This window comes from Mustela putorius, unplaced genomic scaffold (genome assembly GCF_011764305.1).
Source record: "Mustela putorius furo isolate JIRA1106 unplaced genomic scaffold, ASM1176430v1.1 tig00003932_pilon_pilon_pilon:0A:0A, whole genome shotgun sequence".
Taxonomy (NCBI): domain Eukaryota; kingdom Metazoa; phylum Chordata; class Mammalia; order Carnivora; family Mustelidae; genus Mustela; species Mustela putorius.
The window spans coordinates 9,396,618-9,417,098 of record NW_025422077.1 but is presented as its reverse complement, the minus strand read 5'-3'; the positions used below and the strand labels follow the sequence as shown (position 1 = coordinate 9,417,098).

The 20,481-nt window shown below is 38.7% G+C and overlaps 1 protein-coding gene across 2 annotated transcripts; it reads right to left on the bottom strand.

Moving 5' to 3' along the window:
• Window positions 1–430: 430 nt before the first annotated feature.
• SARAF (store-operated calcium entry associated regulatory factor) lies at window positions 431–17,081 on the bottom strand. 2 transcript variants are annotated; one of them, XM_004757805.3, is made up of 6 exons: window positions 16,778–17,071; window positions 9,955–10,133; window positions 6,475–6,892; window positions 3,862–3,991; window positions 3,087–3,235; window positions 431–1,243 (listed from the first exon to the last, which is right to left on the bottom strand). In XM_004757805.3, the coding sequence occupies exons 1-6, from the start codon at window positions 16,878–16,880 to the stop codon at window positions 1,218–1,220; spliced, it is 1,005 nt and encodes a 334-aa protein (XP_004757862.1). In that variant the 5' UTR covers window positions 16,881–17,071; the 3' UTR covers window positions 431–1,217. The 2 variants fall into 2 exon arrangements, with proteins under 2 accessions (XP_004757862.1, XP_044925337.1); XM_045069402.1 differs by lacking the exon at window positions 3,862–3,991 and having other exon boundaries at window positions 16,778–17,081.
• Window positions 17,082–20,481: the final 3,400 nt, after the last annotated feature.

Below are 20,481 nucleotides of genomic sequence, written 5' to 3'. Positions count from 1 at the left end.
TTAAGATTTCTACCAAGGTTTACTGATGGGAGGAAAGGGCAGTTGTGTTCACAATATTCCTTCAACTAGTCCCCAAATCACATTTTAAAGAATAAACAAATGTTTGTTTTTAAATAATTCCTAAAAGGTAAAAACGAGACTCTCAGGTTGTAGAGCTTAACTAAGATGATGCAATCTTTGACAGTTCAGAGATTTGGGAATTTTTTTTTTTTAAGCCATTTTTCAGCAGAGGCTTCCTTCCAAACCATTTCTCAATTACTTTTTTTGAAAACATTTACTGAGGGACTGGTAGCTAAGGCAAGACTACCATGGGAAATTAGGGAGACAGAGCTTCCGCATGAACCCCTTTTCCTTTGAGAAAAAGGGTAAAAAAAAAAGTAACACCAATTTGCGTCAAGGGTAGCAGAAAGAATAACAATGAAACCTCTTCTTTGTTTTTATTTTTCCCGTCATTTTAATGTAAGATAGAAACAGATTGCTACAACAACACTGGAGATCCCACAGAGAACTGCATGCTTTTGCTAGTAAAAACCTTTGCTGAAGCATTTAAACTTTACTTCTTAAGAAATGAATATGGAGGTTTCAAGCCATCTTTGTCAGCACTATCATTCGCAACAACCTTCTAGATGCTTATTCTCTACTTTTTCCCCAAAAAGGTCATTCTTACTTAATTGAAGCCCACTACCACAGAAGGATTCAAAGCTCCTGAGCTCAAAAGTGATCAGAACATACAGATAAGTATAACTGGTAGTCGGAAGCTTGGTTTAAATGTTTGAAGAACAGTAAACACCACACAGCAAATGTCAAATAGATAATCATTTTTATAAGGTAATGACTCTAACTAAAATCATGTAAGACTGACATTTTCTGTACTCAGTATCTAATGGTCATAAATTTAGCCTTCACTCTTAATGATGTCACAGGTTTAAAAAAATCAATACATTTTTCAGCTTTCCACAGTCATCATCACTTTCAGAAACTATAAAACATAACTGCATGTTACACTAACATACAATTCTCTACAGAAGCATTTTCTCATATATCATCTGTTAATCTCAAGTAATAGAGCACAAAAAAGCAATACAGGACCAAAACCCACACAACTTTTACATCTTCCCCTTCCCCAGTCGTTAGCAGGTAGCGCTTTTTTTCCCCTAAGAAAGTGATGAAAAATCAGAGATTTTGCATCCAGTGTTTGACTTCAACTTTCTACTCTCTTATCGTCTTCTGGTACCACCATATCCTAAAATGAGAAGAGTACAATTTATATTGGTTTTTAAAAATGCACTGGCATTGCTTATAAAACTACAACAGGAACACATTTATTGTGACAGATGAATAAAGAGACACAAGGGAAGGAGGGAGGAAGACCAGCCCTCCTAGTCACCCAGCCATTAAGCGGACTAGACTCAGACATGCTGTTTGTGAATCACTTGTAGTCAGGAAGCCAAAGAACACGTGTTCTATGGTGGGGCCAACGTGGTATGGACAAAAGTCAAAGTCTAAGCCAAAAAGCAGAGGCCAATGGAGCCAGCCATGCCCTGCTACCTGTCACAATCCCAACAGCAACAGAAATCCTGCAGGGGCAAGTTTCAGGCTTTCAACAGTAAATGTTACATAGTCAAGTCAACTCCCCCGACCCCCACACTATACACACACACACACACACACACACACACTTGCAAACGCACTAACAGTTTACAAGATGACAAGTGTTCCCATTTGAAAACTCAATTTTTTTTCAGGTTTTCCTTTAGGTTATTTGGTAATGTTTATTAATTTTTTTCATGTAAGTCCCAAAGATTTCTGCTGATATTTATGGGTGGTATTTTTTTTTTTTTTTTACAATTTTTGTTTCCACTGAGTTTTCTTCTTGTGCTGTGTCCTACATGGCTCTATTTTTATATATCCTCCCAATCACTACCACGCCTTTTTCTCTCAAAAAGTAACCAGTACCTTACACCTAACACCATAGGTTAGCTTTGCTAGTTTTTAAACATATATATTTATAAAATAAGAATGTTGTAATCATATTTATATCTATTCCTTTGTGTCTGGCTTCTTTCTTTTCTTTTTATATTTGGTCGATCTACCCACGTTATTGCATACAGTGGTTTATTCTCCCTCCGTGTTGCACAGCTTTCCACTGTATGGCCATAACTCAATTTATTCATCTCACTTACTGCTGCTGGATACAGGTGTTTTTCCAGTTGGAGGCTATTAGGAATAAAGATGCCATGAACGTTCTCAGACTTATCTTGCAGTACACAAGTGTATGCATTTCTGCTGCTATATATCTGAGAGGGAAACTGCTGGGTCTTGAGTTTATACTTTATTTTAGTTGGTAATACCAAACACTCTTTCAAAGTGATTGTGTCAATTTATATTCACACCAGTACTGTAAGAAATTCACTCTTACACTTCAAAACATATTTATACAAGTCTTCTATCAATATCAAGAATTAGTCTCCGTTCCATAACTCCCCCTGGTAAAAGATGAATCCAACTCACAGCAATCTATTACTACTTCATTACTCACGTTTCCCTAACCTCTGCTAATTAGCTGGATATTTAAAAACAAAGTTACTTTCTAATTTTTTATATATTATATCTTTACTTTTTACAAAATTTCCTCTTAACAATAGCCATAAACATAACCACCATATTTTTGACAATTATTTAAAGTAGAGGTAGTTACTGAGTTATTGAGTTTTGCTGAATTTTAAGAGTTCAAACTTCCACCTAGAAAATTCCATTTTAGATAAGCTTAAAAGCAGCTTAGAGGTCACAGAATTAAACACAATGTGGAAACCAATGTTCAGGAAGATTTAAGGTAAAACCCTGGTTAGTGGTGGAGGTAAGTCTAACCCAAATCCCTGTCTGATATTTAAAGAATGTTTAGAAGTAAGAGCAAAGAATGATTCTGAACTATATTTTAATGTTAATTATGCTATTAATATTTCTGATGAGTATGACAAATAAAATTATGACTGCTAATATATAGTAAATAACTATCTTCTTAAGCTCCAAAACTATTTCTGTTCTTCACTGCTACATAATAGGAACTTCTCTGTTTTCAGTCTTACCTGATGCTGTTCTGGTTCTTGTCTCTGAGCTTGAATATGCCGAATAGCTACCTGAGGCTCCACGAAGGGGTGAGTACGCACGGCTGTTCCATGTGCTGGAGTACGAAGGAGACGGGTAGTACCACGAGTCTGAGAAGGGTGTTGCTGCTCTATTAAGATATAAAAGCATATCAGGCACTTTTCTTGTGACTTTTAAATATCCTCCAATTCCTATACTCTCAGAAAACAATACCTTTATCAAGCGTTTTTCCTCAGTGCTCTGGTATGACACGAAATAAATACTATTTTGTATTTCTGCTCTTGTATAATCACGGCCAGGGAGGGACAGAGTGACAGGAAGAAGAGACTCTTTCTTCCAGAATTCACACTCAGATAAAATCTAAAATTAAACTACTAATAACATGAAGGCATCCCAAAATCTGGTACCAAGCCCTTTTCAGCCTTGCTTCTCTATCATTCTCCCGCCAAACCAGACTGCTAACTATTCCTCAACTGCCATGTTCTTTCCTGTCTTCTCATTTTCTCAGGTGTTAAATGAACAGTCTTTTTCCTACCTCATGATCTCTGTAAGGATAACACTGGAAGAAGAAACACAATGAAAGAAAACAACATATACAATATTAATGGAAGCCCATATAGCAGAGAATCTGATTTAATAGGGTAATGTCACCATAATTTATTTTCCTTAACAAAACCAAATCCAGTCAAATTGCAAACCAAACAAAGAAGCTCTAAAGAAAAGTGGAATTAAAAGGCAAGTGAGATCAAAGCCTACCTATTGCTGCCAAACAAATATCCTAATATTCCTCCAGTTCCCAAGCCAGTCCAGAACCCTGGTCCTGAATTGTCATATCCTTGCTGTCCTGTGAAAGCACTGCCGAAACCAGAAGCTGCACCATGCGGTCCTAAGAAATAAAAATGATTATGTATCCTCATTTAAAACATAGCCCACAAAACCAAAATTAACATGCCATTTCAATTGTTTCATCTGTTCTATTTAGTACTAATACTTCGGCGTTTATACTAAAAAAAAGTGGGGCAGGGGGACACCTGGGTGGCTCAGTTGGATGAGTGTCAGACTCTTGATTTCAGCTCAGGTCATGATCTCGGCGTTGCAGGATTAAACCCCACATCAGGCTCCCCGTTCAGCAGAGTCTACTTGAAGTTCCCTCTCTCTCTCCCTCTACCTCTCTCCCCCCACATGCACAGATGAGCATGCTCTCTTTCTGAAATAAATCTTTTTTTAAAAAGTGTATTCATAAAATACTGATTTATAACTAAGGAGCACCTTTCCCACAGACATGAAAAAAGGGATTTATTTTTGAAGGGAGGCAATTCCCTCCTATAAAGTCACATTTGCTCGGAGGAGGATCAGCTACCGGCAGATGACCTCATTGGGAGCTCCTTCCTATGGACTATGAACATCTGTAAGGGCTTCAGGTGACAGCTGCATTTGTGTGTAACGGAGGAATCCAAGTGGAAGCAGCAGCCAGATATTCCTATCAATTGGGAAGTCAGATCTTAGAGACCAAAAAAGTATCTTCCACTCAGAGGGAATTTTTTAAAAATATTTTATTTATTTGAGAGAAAGACAATGAGAGAGGAGAAGGTCAGAGGGAGAAGCAGACTCCCCATGGAGCTGTGACCTGATGCAGGATTTGATCCCGGAACTCCAGGATCATGACCTGAGCTGAAGGCAGTCACTTAACCAACTGAGCCACCCAGGCACCCACAGAGGAAATTTTTTTTAGTTGATGTACAGCACACATAAAGGAAAGCATGCTAATCTCACATGAACAACATAAAAATGTGTACACAGGTACCCATCTGCACATCAATAAAACACCTCTAGCCCCCAGAAGGCTCCCTCATGACGACTCCCAGTAGATACCCACCCACATCAGAGATAAGCATTACCCTGACTTCTCTCGCTATACTACTTTAGTTTTACGCATTCCTGAACTTTGCATGAACGTAATCATACAACAGGTACTCTGCCACGTCCACTGGCACCTCATGTGTCAGTGAGAGTCAATCCCCATTATTGCATTATATCAGTTTTTGGTTTTGTTTTTTTGAACTGATCTATAGTATTACATTGTGTGAAAAAAAAAACACAATTTGTCACATTCTTATGTTTATGTACATTCTGTTTCCAGTTTTTTACTGTTACAAATAAAACTCTAAAAATATTCTGTGCATTTCTTTTTGTGTATAAATGCATGTATTTCTCTTAGGTATGTATTGAGGAATGAAACTGCTGGGTCATGGGGAGGCAGTGACAGTTTTCCAAACGTTTTTTATTCCTACCATCAAGTTGCAGTTGACTACATCATTACCTTTTCTAGGTACTCTCCCTTTTTTTTTTCTTTAAATATTTTATTTATTTATTTGACAGACAAAGACACAGCTAGAGAGGGAACACAAGCAGGGAAGTGGGAGAGGGAGCAGCAGGCTTCCCACTGAGTAGAGAGCCCGATGCAGGGCTTAATCCCAGGACCCTGGGATCATGACGAGCTGAAGGCAGACACTTAACGACTGAGCCACCCAGGCACCCCTGTACAGCCACCCAGGCACCCCTTTACTCTCCCTTTTCAATGTTAGCCATTATGGTGGTTATACATACAGTGGTTAATAACGAACTCAGCATGGTTTTAATATGCAATTTCCTGAAAACTAATGCGGCCAGGTACATTTTCATATTGTTACTGGACATCAGGGTATCTTCTATTATAAAATTGCTTTCAAGTCTGTGTCCATTTTAAAAACTGGGTTGTGTGTCTTCCCTCAGATTTGTGGCTGAATTCTTTACATAGTCTAGGCCTTGCTTGGGCAGCACATATACATATTCTAGATACACACCCTATGTTGAAAATAACATTTTACAAATATTTTCTCCCAGTCTGTGGCTTGCCTTTCCACTCTGTTAATGCGGTCTTTTGATGGCTAAACATTCTTAATTTAAATAAAGTCAAATTTATCCATCCTTTCTTTAACTTTTTATATTCTAAGAAATTTTTACCTATTGCATGATCATGACACATTTCCCTATGTTTTCTGGAAACCTATTTTACCTTTTATCCTGAGATCTATATTTAATGAATAAATTTTATATATGGTATGAGACAGAGTTCAAGGTAAATGCTTATTACCAAACCTGATCAAGTTTTTCTGATTAAGATGATTTATAATTTAATCATGCCACCTTAAATTAATCATCAAAATTACCCTTACAAAGAATAAGAGGTAAAGAAGTTGAGAAAGTAAAATATAAGATGAGAAGACAAATCTGCTCTGGTTTCCCAATCTGACCACTTTCTATTTCAGAAACCAGCACAAGATTCACTACCTGGCACATACCCTACTTAATGCCATTAGGGAAACATACCTGTGAATTCTGACTTAAAGCCTGCAGGAGGGGGTCCTGCTGAGTTGGTGAATCTCTGGTAACGATGGGAATTTGGAGGATACTCAGAATATGGCGGAGGAGAATCCTGACCATCACTAAGGAACACTTTATAAACTCCAAAAGCAATAGCAAGTAGTACTACGATGGTAATCAATCCACTGATGCCACTAGAGTCCGGGGAGTACAGTTTGTTGTAATAATCAGAGAAAGAGCTAAAGCCATGGTTTTTTCCAGACTCTCTCAATTTCTTCAGGCCAAGTTCTGTGTAATCTAAGTTATACTCCAAGCCACAGGAACCTCTTAGTATATACTGGTCTTCAGAGGATTCATAGCCTTCACAGCTCACCACAGTTTTTCCAAATTTATATGCAATATCTAAATCAGTCTTACATTCCCACTGTGAAGAAAAACAGAAATAGGTCATTAGAATCAAAATTTTTTTTCATTTAATATGGACTATTTGGGCTATAGAGCTGTCATAAAACTGCAAAATGAAGTCGGGGGTAATAAACAAACTTCAAAACAATGAGTATTTCTGTGTTGGGGGGAAGGTAACCTAGGGACCTCGAAGCTAAGTACTAGGTACCTGAGTGTTTTATTACTATTCCTTATTCCTTACATATACATGTAAGTAATTCTTTTGTACATATTAAATATACCTCAATCGTAAATGTTAAACAAAATTTTTAAATGTCAACTTTTTCCCACTGTTGTTCAAGATGTTTTAAAAATAGAGGTTTTGGGGACACTGAGGTGGTGCAATCAGTAAAGCGACCAACTCTTGCTTTCACCTCAGGTCGTGATCTCCGGCTGGTGAGATGGAGCCCCACCACAGGCTCTGCACTCAGCACGGAGTCTGTTTAAGACTCTCTCTCTCTGCCCTACCGCCCACCCCCATGACCCCGTGTGCTCACTCTGTCTCTCTCTAAAATATATCTTTCAAAAATAAATAAATAATAGGGACACCTGGGTAGCTCAGTTGGTTAAGCATCTGCCTTCGATTCAGGTCATAATCCCGGGGCCCTGGGATTGAGTCCCGAAGTGGGCTCCCTGCTCAGCAGGGAGCCTGCTTCTCCTTCTGTCTCTGCCCTTCCTGTGCTTGTGCTCTCCCTCTGACAAATAAATAAACAAAATACTTTAAATAAATAAATAAATAATAAAAATAGAGTGTTTCTTTTTTTTTTTTAAAGTTAAGGCTCAAAAGACAGCATCATATAGGAGTATCTGGTAACTACATAGAGCATCAGAGATAGTCCACAACTTTCTGAGAAAAACTTTCTGCACAAATGTTACAATACTATGGACCAACTTTCCAAAGCCCAATCCTATAAGTAATTCTCTTAAAAGAATTTTTTTTAAGTAATCTCTACACCCAGCCCGGGGCCTGAACTCAAAAACCAAAGATCAGTAATCACATGTTCCACCAACTGAGCCAGCCAGGCATCCCATCTATTAAAAAATTTTTGAGCTATTTAGGAAAATGCAAAAAGTTCATGCTAGCCTCAAAAATTTCCACCTTAAATAAAAAGTCTACTACCCCCACCTGCTCATGCTCTCTCTCACTCTCTCAAATAAATAAAATCTTTCTTTAAAAAAGTCCCAGTTTATCAGAGTCCAAAGTCTCTCATGGTTCATCTCCCCAAACAATCTGAGGGTTTTGAAGAGGTGGGGGGTAGGAAGTTGGGTGGTGGGTCTTATGGAGGGCACATATTGCATGGAGCAATGGGTGTAGTGCATAAACAATGAATTCTGGTACACTGAAATTTAAAAAATTAAAAATTAAAAATTTAAAAAAAAAAAAGAACACAGAGGGACGCCTGGGTGGCTCAGTTGGTTAAGCAGCTGCCTTCGGCTCAGGTCATGATCCCAGCGTCCTGGGATCGAGTCCCACATCGGGCTCCTTGCTCGGCAGGGAGCCTGCTTCTCCCTCTGCCTCTGCCTGCCTCTTTGTCTGCCTGTGCTCGCTCGCTCCCTCTCCTCTGTCTCTGGCAAACAAATAAAATCTTTAAAAAAAACACACACACACACAGATCCAAATTTGCTATCTATTATCTATGAAAGGTGAGCAAGTTTCTTAACATTCCTGTGTCTATTTCTCTCCATAAATACGGACAGTTATACTTGCCTTAAAAAAAAAAAAAGTCCCAGTTTAGTTTAAATTCCATTACTATATTTTGAGCAAAATAGGTAATATGTTTCTTTAACAGCATTTAAAGAGACACAAGCTAAAAGAGATCTGATTTGTTCTTCTGTGTTTCTGTGAAGTTTTTGGTCAATTATCTTCCTCTCCCAAATTTCAGATATGCTATTTCATTTTTTATGACAGCTTTATTGAAATATGATTCACCTATCATACATTCCACCCATTTCGATGGTTTTTAGTATATTCACAGTTGTGCAACCATCACCACCATCAATTTTAGCATATTTTCATCACCCCAAAAAGAATTCTCACATCCATTAGCAGTCACTCACTTCCTCCCAAATCTCCCAACCCTGGGCAACTACCAGTCTGTCTTTACGGATTTCCCTATCCCGGACATTTCATATAAAGGCAATCATACAATATGTGACTGGTTTCTCTGACTTAGCATGTTTTCACACATGTTGAGGATGTATCTGTTCTTCATTCTTCTATATGGCAGAATATTCCACTGTGTGAATATACCACATTTTATTTATTCATTCATCAATAATGGACATTTGGCTATTATAAATAATGCAGCTACAACCATTTATGTACAAATTTTTGTGTGGACATATACTTTTCATTCTTTTGGGTATATACCTACTAATGGAATGACTGGGGCATATAGGAACACTATGTTTAACCTTCTGAGGAACTGCCAGGCAGTTTTCCAAAGCAGCTGCACCATTTTACATTCCTAACAGCCTACAATTCCTGATCATTAACATTATTTAACATGTTAGGGTAGGCTGGTATTCTTTTTTTTTTTTTAAAGATTTTATTTTATTTATTTGTCATAGAGAGAGAAGCGAGAGCAAGCACAGGCAGACAGAGTGGCAGGCAGTGGCAGGCAGAGTGCCAAGCAAGGAGCCCGATGTGGGACTCGATCCCAGGACGCTGGGATCATGACCTGAGCCGAAGGCAGCCGCTTAACCAACTGAGCCACCCAGGCGTCCCTAGGCTGGTATTCTTTGAGGAATGACAGTAAAATGATAATCAGCAGAGAGCCTCTATCCCTAACCTCCAAGTTTACAAAGTTTTGAAAATTTACTAATATCTTATTAGAAAATTACAATGAATGTTTCCAGGCTTTAAAATTAGTTCATTTCTTTTGGAGGATGTTCTTTCAGAAAATGAATAACCGATTTATATTTACATATTTAACTTGAGATTTTCTATATGTCTTACCCCCAAATACTGAATAATATCCCAAGGAACACTTCATTGATTAAAAATCCCAGTTAAACTGTCATCAACATAACGAGTATTACCTGTACATCATACCCATCCCAACCTTTGTTCTGACACTGTATGACTTTTGGGGTATAAGAATCACATCCAGCTGTGCCTCCAACACATTTCAGTTGCGGGATTGGATCCAGCCTGCGAGAGGTGGTATAGCGGTCATGGTGGAGGGTAAGAGCTTTGACGTCCCGCAACAATATTCTGTCTAAAACAAGAGGAACACAGATGAACAGGTAGTAAATATATTGTCAAACACAGAAAGTCATCTTAATAACACGCTTGTCATAGGAAATACTTTCACAGTAAGTGGGTGTAGAATTCTAGATTGTCACTCAAGGCAAGACAGTAGATTTTTCAGACATCTGAAAGGTTTCAAAATACTTACATCCCAGGTATCCATTATCAGTAACATAATGAAGGAAATTTGCCACCAAGAGAAAAAAACAAAGCAAAGAGAAAGACATAAAACCCAGAGGTCTAAAGAAATAGTAGCATACAGAGGGACAAAGGGAATCCCGAGAACGGTAAGTGAAGACAGCAGGATGCAGCCTTGCGTCAGGCAGAGGGTAACAAGTCCACACTGCAAGAGTACTGCTCAAAAGGGCTACCAGCGAAATTCCCTGCTGCTACCATACCATCTTTTTTAAACCTAAGGAAAGAATGTCCAGGTGAACCTGGCTTTGCTTTTTAGCTGTATTTGGTCTGTCTTGACCTTGAGCTCATGAACTTTCCTCCTCTTTCCCCCATGTCCTGCTACCTGGGTTAGCTGAGGACACTCATGTCATCCCCACAGAAGCATTCTGGCTTTAACCTATTCCTGAGTGCAACAGAGAGACCCTACCCACCTTAGAAGCAAAAGATAAAGAGCAACCTACTCTCTCTGACCATGTTTCTGCCGGATTTCAATACTGGACCCCTAGAGCTTTCAACAGATGCCCTAATTATAGTGAGTCCTATTTTCCTGTCTTTCCCCAATCATTTCCCCAGAAGGGGCACTTAAAATCTCAGGAAACTTGAAGCCAGAGACTTTTTTTTACACTACTAAGAAAACAGCTAGTCAGTTTTTCAAAAATTTTTAGTGTTTTACCATATACATGGGTTAAAAAACTGGACTAAAAAAATTATTCATTCAAAAATCAGTTAAGTAGCTACCTCTGGGAAAGGAAATGTGCTTAGAAAGGAACAGGCAGAATTCTTCTAAAGTTCCTTCTCTTAAATGAATGGGGCTACATTGATATTTGTTTCATTCTTCTTTAAACTATTCATGTATGTTTTATTTATTCATCTATATATATTTCATAATTTTGTTTAATAGTGAAACCCATTCTTCCTCCAATTTCACATTTCTGTGATAACCCAAATTAACAACCTGGTAAGTACCTTTTTCTTGCTTATCCAGACACAGATTCAGGACTTGTTTCAGATTTTTTTAGTTTATTGTTATAAAAAACTGAAATATACAATCTACATTATTCTTCATATGGTTTCTCCACTTAATTATACATTATGGACATTCCCTCGTATCAGCAGATACAGATCATATTTATACTTTTTTACCAAAAAAAGAACTTAATAAATGAAACTAAGCTTAGATTTATCAGCGCATTCTCCCCAAAATGCAATAAAACTAGAAACAGAACATAAAAAATATACTAATATATAAAATCAATAATGAAAAGGCAGCCAAAAACCAATAACAACAAAGAAATTAAAGTTGGACTACATATATCAAAATATATTATTAAACCTATAGTAGCATAAACAATATAATATTGGCAGAAGATCAGAAAAATTGATCATCATACACCATGTACAAAAATTAATCCATGACAGCTAAAAACTTACCATAAAATGTACAACAAATAAAAAAATACCACAAGAAAGTACAACTGAATATTTATGATACTGGTATGGAGAATTCGTCCTAAGACACCAAAAGAAAAAGAGTGACCAGCAAGATAAAGACTGTAATTGATCAAATTATGTTAACCTATGAAAATCTAGAGTCTATAATGATACTCCCAGAGAATGCCAAAAACTCATTTGTCACTAAAAGTTGCTACCTACCTCCTTACTCTGAAAATTGGTAATTAAAGATTAAAAATTAAATTTTTATTCTGATTTCCTACCAGGAACTCTAATCCGTAATAGCCTCAGGATGGAAATCTCAACTTTATTGAAGAATGACAGCTAATAAATGTAGAAGAAGAAATGACAGAATTAGAAAAAAATATAATTTATAATGGCCAAAGACACTGATTCAGACAAGGATTTATTAGTTTTAAAATCATTAAGAGACAGGATATTGGCATGGTGCCAAGTAACATTACACAGAGTGCTTTCTGGAAAAATATTACTTTATAAGGTTTATAAAACCACTTTTAATCTACTAGTTAATCTTAGCATCAATAATGGTAGAACAGGGACGCCTGGGTGGCTCAGTTGGTTGGACGACTGCCTTCGGCTCAGAGTCCTGGGATCAAGTCCCGCATCAGGCTCCCAGCAACATGGGGAGTCTGCTTCACTCTCTGACCTTCTCCTCGCTCATGCTCTCTCTCACTATCTCTCTCTCAAATAAATAAATAAAATCTTTAAAAAAAAAATAATGGTAGAACAAATTGGTATTATACCATCTACTATGATGTAACCCTCAAAAGAATTTAATATGAATTTTATCAATCCTTTGGATTTAACATCCAGTCTATGAGAAAAACAGGGAAGAAAAAAAGCAAGCTAAAACACCACGAGAAAACAGAATCCAGAAGGTAGGATACTCTTACGGACAACTGGCCCAATCCTTTCAGCAAAGCAGCAGCATAAAAAGAAGGACTGTTTGTTCTATATATTTTCTAAACATTTTATTCATTTATTTGTCAGACAGAAAGAGTGCACAAGCAGTGGCACAGGCATTGGGAGAAGCAGACTCCCCACTGACTGGGGAGCCCAATGAGGGACTCGATCCCAGGACCCCAGGCTCATGACCCAAGCTGAACACAGATGCCCAACCGACAAAGCCACCCATATGTCTCTGTTTGTTCCACATTTAAGAAGACTTAAGGGAGAATACAATCAGATGGGATGCACAGACCTGGACTGGGTCTGGTTTTGAACTAACTAGTGTAGACATTTCAGGGAGAATTGTGATATCTGAATATGGAATGGATAATTAGTTGATATTAAGAAATTTAGATACATTTTATCAGGGGTAACATTATTTTTATCTTGTGGGGAAAGTTCTTTTTTAAGGGGAGGGGCATGTTGAAGGATTTAATGATGGTCTGTCATGATGCCTAAAATTACATTGCCATATTTCAACCTTAAACACAGAGTTGAAAGAAAACAGGAATATATAAAGATAAATAAAAATTTAAAATATCTTTCCCAGAATTACTCTGATAGATTGACTGGAATGACTTATGATCCAGTAATTCTAGTAAAATGAGTATTTGGCTTTCCCAGTATCTACACAGAGGCAGACAAGGAGAAGAAGTTAGACAATGGCTTCTGAGTAATCCACCAGTAGTATCGGTAGCACTTGGTACAAACAGAAGAAACAACATTTCATTTAGAGTTTCTGGACCTACAAAATCCAAGAGAACTTCCCAAAAGACAACCATGGTATAATAAGAGAATTTGATAAAACAGCTAGATATTCTATAAATTACCAAAGGTCAACAGATTTTTTTCTATACCCGTAATAACCAATTAAAAATGAAAATAGCCTGTCTCAAATAACATGAAAACATACATAAAACACCTGGAAATAAACTTAGGATCATATGTGATCTATATTTTAAAAATACATACATAATAAAACCTAAATAAATATAATGCATTTCCCACCAGGAACCAAACTAGGATTTTTAGAACCAGGAAGAAATTATGTTAAAGGTCCTGTGGGAAAACTAATGTCTATAAGTAGCCAAAAATTTTTTGAAAAAGAATTGCTTTACCAGACAATAAAACTTACCATAAAATATAGTGAAGACAGTATGGAATTAGAACAGAAATAGGCAAAAGGGGGGATGGGGTACCTGGGTGATGGGCATTAAGAAGGTCATTTGATGTAATGAGCACTGGATGTTATATGCAACTGATGAACCACTAAATTCTACTCCTGAAACTAATAATATACTATATGTTAACTAACTTGAATTTAATTTTTTTTAATTTAAAAAAAAATAGGCAAGGAGCTATGAAACAAAAGAAAGCCAGAAATAAATCCAACTATATGTGAAAATACAACAGAAGATAAAGTGGACTTTCTGGGGCACCTGAGTGGCTCCATCAGATGAGCGTCCAACTCTTAATTTCAGCTCGGGTCATGATCTCTTAGGTGATGGCATCAAGCCCCACACTGGGCTCCAACTGGGGCTCCAGGCTCAGCTGGAGTCAGCTTGAGATTCTCTCTCTTCCTCTCCCTCTGCCCCTCCCAGTGCTCGTGTGTGTATGTGCACACGTGTGTGTGTGCACATGCACTCCCTCTCAAATAAGTAAAAAAAAAAAAAAGACACCTTAAAAAAGACAAAGACTTTTTTTAATTCAGAAAAAAAAAAAAGAGTGCCTTCTTTAATAAATGACACCAACATAATTAACTATACAGCTAGAAGAAAATTCATCTACACCAATCTAAAAACTTAATTCTATGTGGGCTGAAGGCCTAAAATTTCTGAGAACTCATTCACTGGCCTCCCTGCTTCCCTGGACCTCCTACAGTCTGTTCTCCACAGAGAGGACAGAGGGCACCTTTAAAATACAAGTCACAGCAGATCACTTATCCCTTGTCTCCCCTCAGGTTTCTGATCAAATGTGATTTCTTCCCTTTCCAATGTATATTTTGACAGTCCAGCTTCTGCCTGTATACCCTGTCTTCCTTCCCCTGTGTTATCACTGCCCATACCACTTTTCCTGATGACGTGCTACTTACCAATTTGTGTCTTGTCTATTTCTCTTTAATATATATAAACTCTGTGGAGGCAAGATGCTTACTTTTGTTCACTGTTATATTCCCAACACCCAGAAAAGTGACTTAAATATAAAACAATTCCATAAAGAATTTTAAAAAGTCAGGTAATCTCTTTAGAACTGGTACCAAACTTTTTCCAGACAAATTATCACTCTATGTTAAAGACAAAGTAAGTGTATCCAAAGTTTCAAAAAAAAAAAAAAAATAGGGAGTGATTATTGTTTTATTATAAGGCTTGATAAAACTTAAACCAATAAAATACTTTCATAGAACAGTTCCTCAAAGTAAATTTAAGGTAAAGTAGAATTTAAAAAAATCAATTGTGTTTTCTATGCAAAATATTTTGGTGCTTTTTGTTCCAGAACAATAGTTTATAGAGTAGATAGACTAAGATTAGCAAGAAGCAGTTCACCATTCATTTAAATTTGGTTCCTTTTTTTAAAATTCCCCTGACTCTTCATCTGTAAACTTTTTTTTTTTTTTTAATTAAGAATTGAGGGTTCTGGGAGCCTGGGTCGCTCAGCTGTTTAAGTGTAGGACTCTCGATTTCAGCTCAGGTCATGATGTCATAGTGGTGGGACAGAGCCTCAGGTTGGGCTCCCAGTGCAGCAGCAGTCAGCTTAAGATTCTCTCCCTCTCTCTCTCCCTCTGCTCCTCCCCCTGCACATGGAATCACCAGAGCACAGACACTGCTTCTCAAGTAAGTTTTCAAAAGAAAGAAAGAAAGAAAAGAATTGATGGTTCAACTAATGTTTCAATCCAGTTTTTAAATTTTAATTCTGATCAAAGTGTCCTCTTTAGATACAACTTTCTAGGAATACATAAATAAATGGACATTTAAATCCAACTTGGTTTTTATTACTAATAAAACATCCACATCAAATCAGTTACTCTAAGTCAAGTATTTGCAAACAGCACCTTCTCTTTCATTTCAGCATTTAGGAATAAAATAGGATATTACAGAAGTAAGCTTGTTGCTTAAGAAACATGGGCATTTCCTATCACCCAAGTCATAAACGCAATGTTGATGCTTTTCATGCCTTAACATCTTCATCCTCCCAATAAAAAATGTTTTAACTATTTAAAAGTCATTTCTTACATCATTCCAGTTTAACAACATGCATCATTAAATGGAAACCTGTATGTTTGTGTATACATACATATATTAATTACAGAGAATATTGTTTATCCCCTAAAAATTCTTTAGAAAATTCTAATAACATAGTAATAAAAAAAAATCTTTTCTCCAGAAATCATTTATCATGTACCATCGCATACAAAAAATAATAATAAAATGTTGTTAAAATTCTAGTGTGCGGTGAGAAACAACAAGAAAAGCTGACGTAACGAGATGAAACTCACTGTAGCGGCCAGAATAAGCAGCATGGGTTCTGCTCACGTGAGTAGTGCAGTCCACGACTCTGCTAACCTACCTGCAAGGTTTCCATCCCTGTCCACTAAGTGCGACTCACAGACTGCGGGTGCTGTGGCAACTGTCCGCCATAGCAACAGGCAGCCATGGCAACAGGCAGCGAAGATGACATCAGACATGACAACAAAGCAAGAGGAGCAGGTGATGTTAGGGATGAGGACTCTAGTCCCAGAAAGGCGGCAGACAAATTCGGGAGCCCAGGGAAGGGAGATAGGGGAACGTAAGAATACAGAGTCGTCCCGCCCCGTCGACTCCCCAACAGTCCCCACTTGTCCCGCAGGACCTCTGGGAAGAGCAAAGGGGACAGGCAGGACGCAGGGGAATAGGGAAGAAGATGTTAATGAGAATCAGGGCTGAAAGGCCCAAGCGGAGGCGAACGGAAATGTCGCCCGCTGGGCCTCTGAGCGCTGGGTGTACGCGACAGAAAGGGGCAGGTGACGACAGCGCTCACCAGGGTCTTTCCAGCCGAGAGCAGGGCCGGCGAGGAGCAGAAGCAAAAGAAGGCTGAGAAGGGGGCAGCGTCCAGTAGCTTCCGGCCCACCCGCTGCGGCCATGGCTCTGGGTGAAGGGAGCGGGCGTCTGCCCGGCGCCAGAGGGCCGGAACCCTACTGCGGAAGGCTGTCCGCGCGCCGCTGTACCGCAACGCCAGGAGCTCGCGCCGCGGCGAAGGGAAGTCTGTCCGCAGAGCCGCAGCGAAGGTCCGTGCGCGACTGTTACGTCACTACCACTACGTCGCGCGGGAGAACACGAGTGGACGAGTGGACGCCGCAGGCCCCGCCCCTGGGGCTTAGAGCGGCTGGGGGCGGGGCCAAGGGCAGGACGCTTCCGCTGGGGGCGGGTCCAGGAGCGGGTCGCCGGGTGCCGTGGGTGGGACTGAGATGACGCAACCCTGTTGTGTTGTCTGCGGCTCAGAGAGGTTCCGAAAGAAAGGCAAGGGTTAGAGAGGTTGAAACCAACGTAAAATCTAGAAGCGTGGTCAGGTTATGTGTTTCCGAAACCTCCCTTCCCAAGGGAAGTTACTGAGCATTATAAAATTTTCTGTCTTCAGCTTCTAGCATAGAGCCTGGCCCAGGCTTCCTTCGCACTATTGTTTGCTAAGATTCGGGTGAAAGGTAGCAAGGGAATATGTGGTCTGGTTTCAGAAGTTCAGAATCTTTACATACTTCCTTGTACGTGGAGGCAGTAAGAACTCACAACATACCCGAAGAAACTAGTAGCTAAAGAACCAGTCAGAGGAAACAGTTCTAAGCCAGCAGGAGCTTTATCTTTGAGGTCTGACGGCCCTGGGTTTCTCATTCATTCATTCATTTAACAAATGCAGGTTGAATGCCTAAGATGTGCCAGGAACTGTCTTAGGCCTGGAAGATACAAATCCCCAGTTACTCGTGGACCTTACACTGAAGTGGGATAGGAAAAGCAACCTTAATTAGTAAACAAAGATAATAGGCAGTGATAAATGCACTGATGAAAATAAAACAGTGTTACAGTAGAGACTGGGAGGCAACTTTAGGGAGGCATTTCCTTGCTAAGGAAGTGATTTTGAAGTTTGACACCTGAATGAGAAAGAACCAGCCATACAAAAATCAGGGGAAGATCCTCCACAGCCTGGGGAACAGTGGGTGCACAAGTCCTGGCCATGTGTTTTGAGGAACAGTCATTCATCAATTCAGCCAATGACTATATATATACCCAGCATCCGCCAGTAGCTAACAGTACCTGCTAGGCACTGTTCTAGGCACTGGGGATACAGTAGTGAATAAAACAAAATTCAGGGGATAGGAGAGGCAGTCAAGTCCAATATAACTGAAGCAAGGTAATTTAGGGGAAACGCACAAAAAGAGGAAGCTGAGCAGTGGGGGCTTGGAGAGGGACCAAGCAAAATGGGAAGAAAAATAATAGAAAATTCTGTTCTCCACATGTTAAGTTTGCAGTGACTAATAGTCCAGATACACATGTCCAACAGATACTTGGATATACAAGTCTGCATTTCAAAGCTAAGGTAAACTTGGTAGTTACGTTATCAAAATGAAGACGCTATTTAATGCCACAGAAAAAGGTACAATGCATAGGGAGAGAATTTAGATACAGCAATGAAGGAGGCCCAGAACTAAGTTAACTAAGAGAACGCTATTATTTGAATTCTGGGCAGAAGAAGATCTTAGAAGGAGTCTGAAAAGTAACCTCTGGCAAGATATGAGAAAAGCCAGGAAGGAAGCCATATAGTGCTTCAGAGAAAGAGAATGGTCAACAGTGTCCACTGTTGTTGAAACATTGAATCCAAAAGCTGCCTTTGGAATTGGCAATGTAAAGGCCATTAATTACCATAACAAGAGAATTGCTGTAACTTAAGATCACATCATTTGCCAGTTTTAGACAGTGGTGAACAAAACATCAAAGGTTATACTAACTTACATTCTGGTGGGATAGACAGCCAACAGATAATATAGTTCAGATAATAAGCCCATTCAAGAACAAAACAGAGTAATACACACACATATACAACCAGATTCTTAAATACAAAGAATAAACTGATGGTTGCCAGAGGGGCAATGACTGGAGGGGTGGGTGAAATAAAGGGGATTAAGAGTTTTCCAGTAATAAAAAAAAGTCACAGAGATGAAAAATACAACTTAGGGAATATAGTCAATAATATTGTAATAATGTTGTTTGGTGGCAGAGTCACTACACTTATGGTGACCACTGACTAATGTATAGAATTGTTAAATTAATATGTTGTATGCTTGAAACTAATATAACACTGTATGTTAATTATATTTCAATTTCTAGAGATCGTATTTATTTATTTATGAGAGTGAGGGAGCACTATGGTGGTGGGGTAGGGGGAGAAGCAGACGGAGAGCCCACGCAGGGCTCTATCCTACCACCCTGAGATCATGACCTGAACTGAAACCAAGAGCCAGTTGCTTAACTGACTGAGCCACCCCGCTGCCCCTACACTTCAATTTTTTAAAAAAGAAGAAAACAGCATAATATAAAGTGAAGTGCTATGATAAATGGGATGTCCATGAAGGGTTCTGGAAACTACCATTTGAGCTGAGCTCTAAATAACAAGAGGCAGCTTCTTAAATCATCCCAGAAGCACAGTAATAGGAATGTATGGACCTGATTCGGGTCCTGATTCAAACAAACTAAAAAATAAATGACATTTATGAGACAATTGGAAATTTAAAGACTGACTAAATATATTATGTTAAAGAACTGTTTTTTAGGTTTCATAAAAGTACTATGGTTATGTAATTTTTAATGGTTCTTTTAGAAACATACTAAAATATTAGAGAAGAAATTATGTCTGGAATTTTCTTCAAAATAATTTGGGGGAAAATAATATGGGAGGTAGGGGAAAGAAGACGAGAAGTATAGACAAAACACCATTGAACGTGTGTTAAGTTTTGAAGGTAGTTGATGGTACATGGAAATTCCTGATACTATCCTGATTCCTTTTTACGTATTTAATTTTTCCATAATAACTTTTTGAAAAAAAAAATAACCAAAGCTAAAGCTTCCCTAAAGTGTCTCTGACTTGACCCGTAAGAATTAGTAATTCCAAATTTACAAAACGATGGAGAGGATGAAATGAGATGTTTAAAGCACCAGACACATACCAGCGGCTCAATAGACAACAGCTCTCTTCCTCCCACCCCATCCCCATCTTTGTGAGTTAACTCTGGAAGATAAGAAGCTATCTGAAGGGGCACCTGGGTGACTCAGTGGGTTAAAGCCTCTGCCTTCGGCTCAGGTCATGATCTCAGGGTCCTGGGATCGAGCCCTGCATAGGGCTCTCTGCTCAGCGGGGAGCCGGCTTCCTCCTCTCTCTCTCTGCCTGCCTCTCTGCCTACTTGTGATCTGTCTGTCAAATAAATAAATAAAATCTTTAAAAAAAAAAAAAGAAGAAGCTATCTGAATAAGTTTCGAAACTACATAAGGTAACACTAACTATTCTGTAAGAATACTTAGAGAACATTTAAAGGATATAACAGTAACTAATGCTTAGGAATCACTTGGCAAACTAATGAAGGTAATTCCTCACATCCTACCTTTTTCAGACAATTATTGTTAAGCTCTGGTTTGAATAGGAAGTCTTCAGGGTGCTTGATAAAATTTCTGATTCCTGGGCTCTGCCCACGAAAGTTCCGA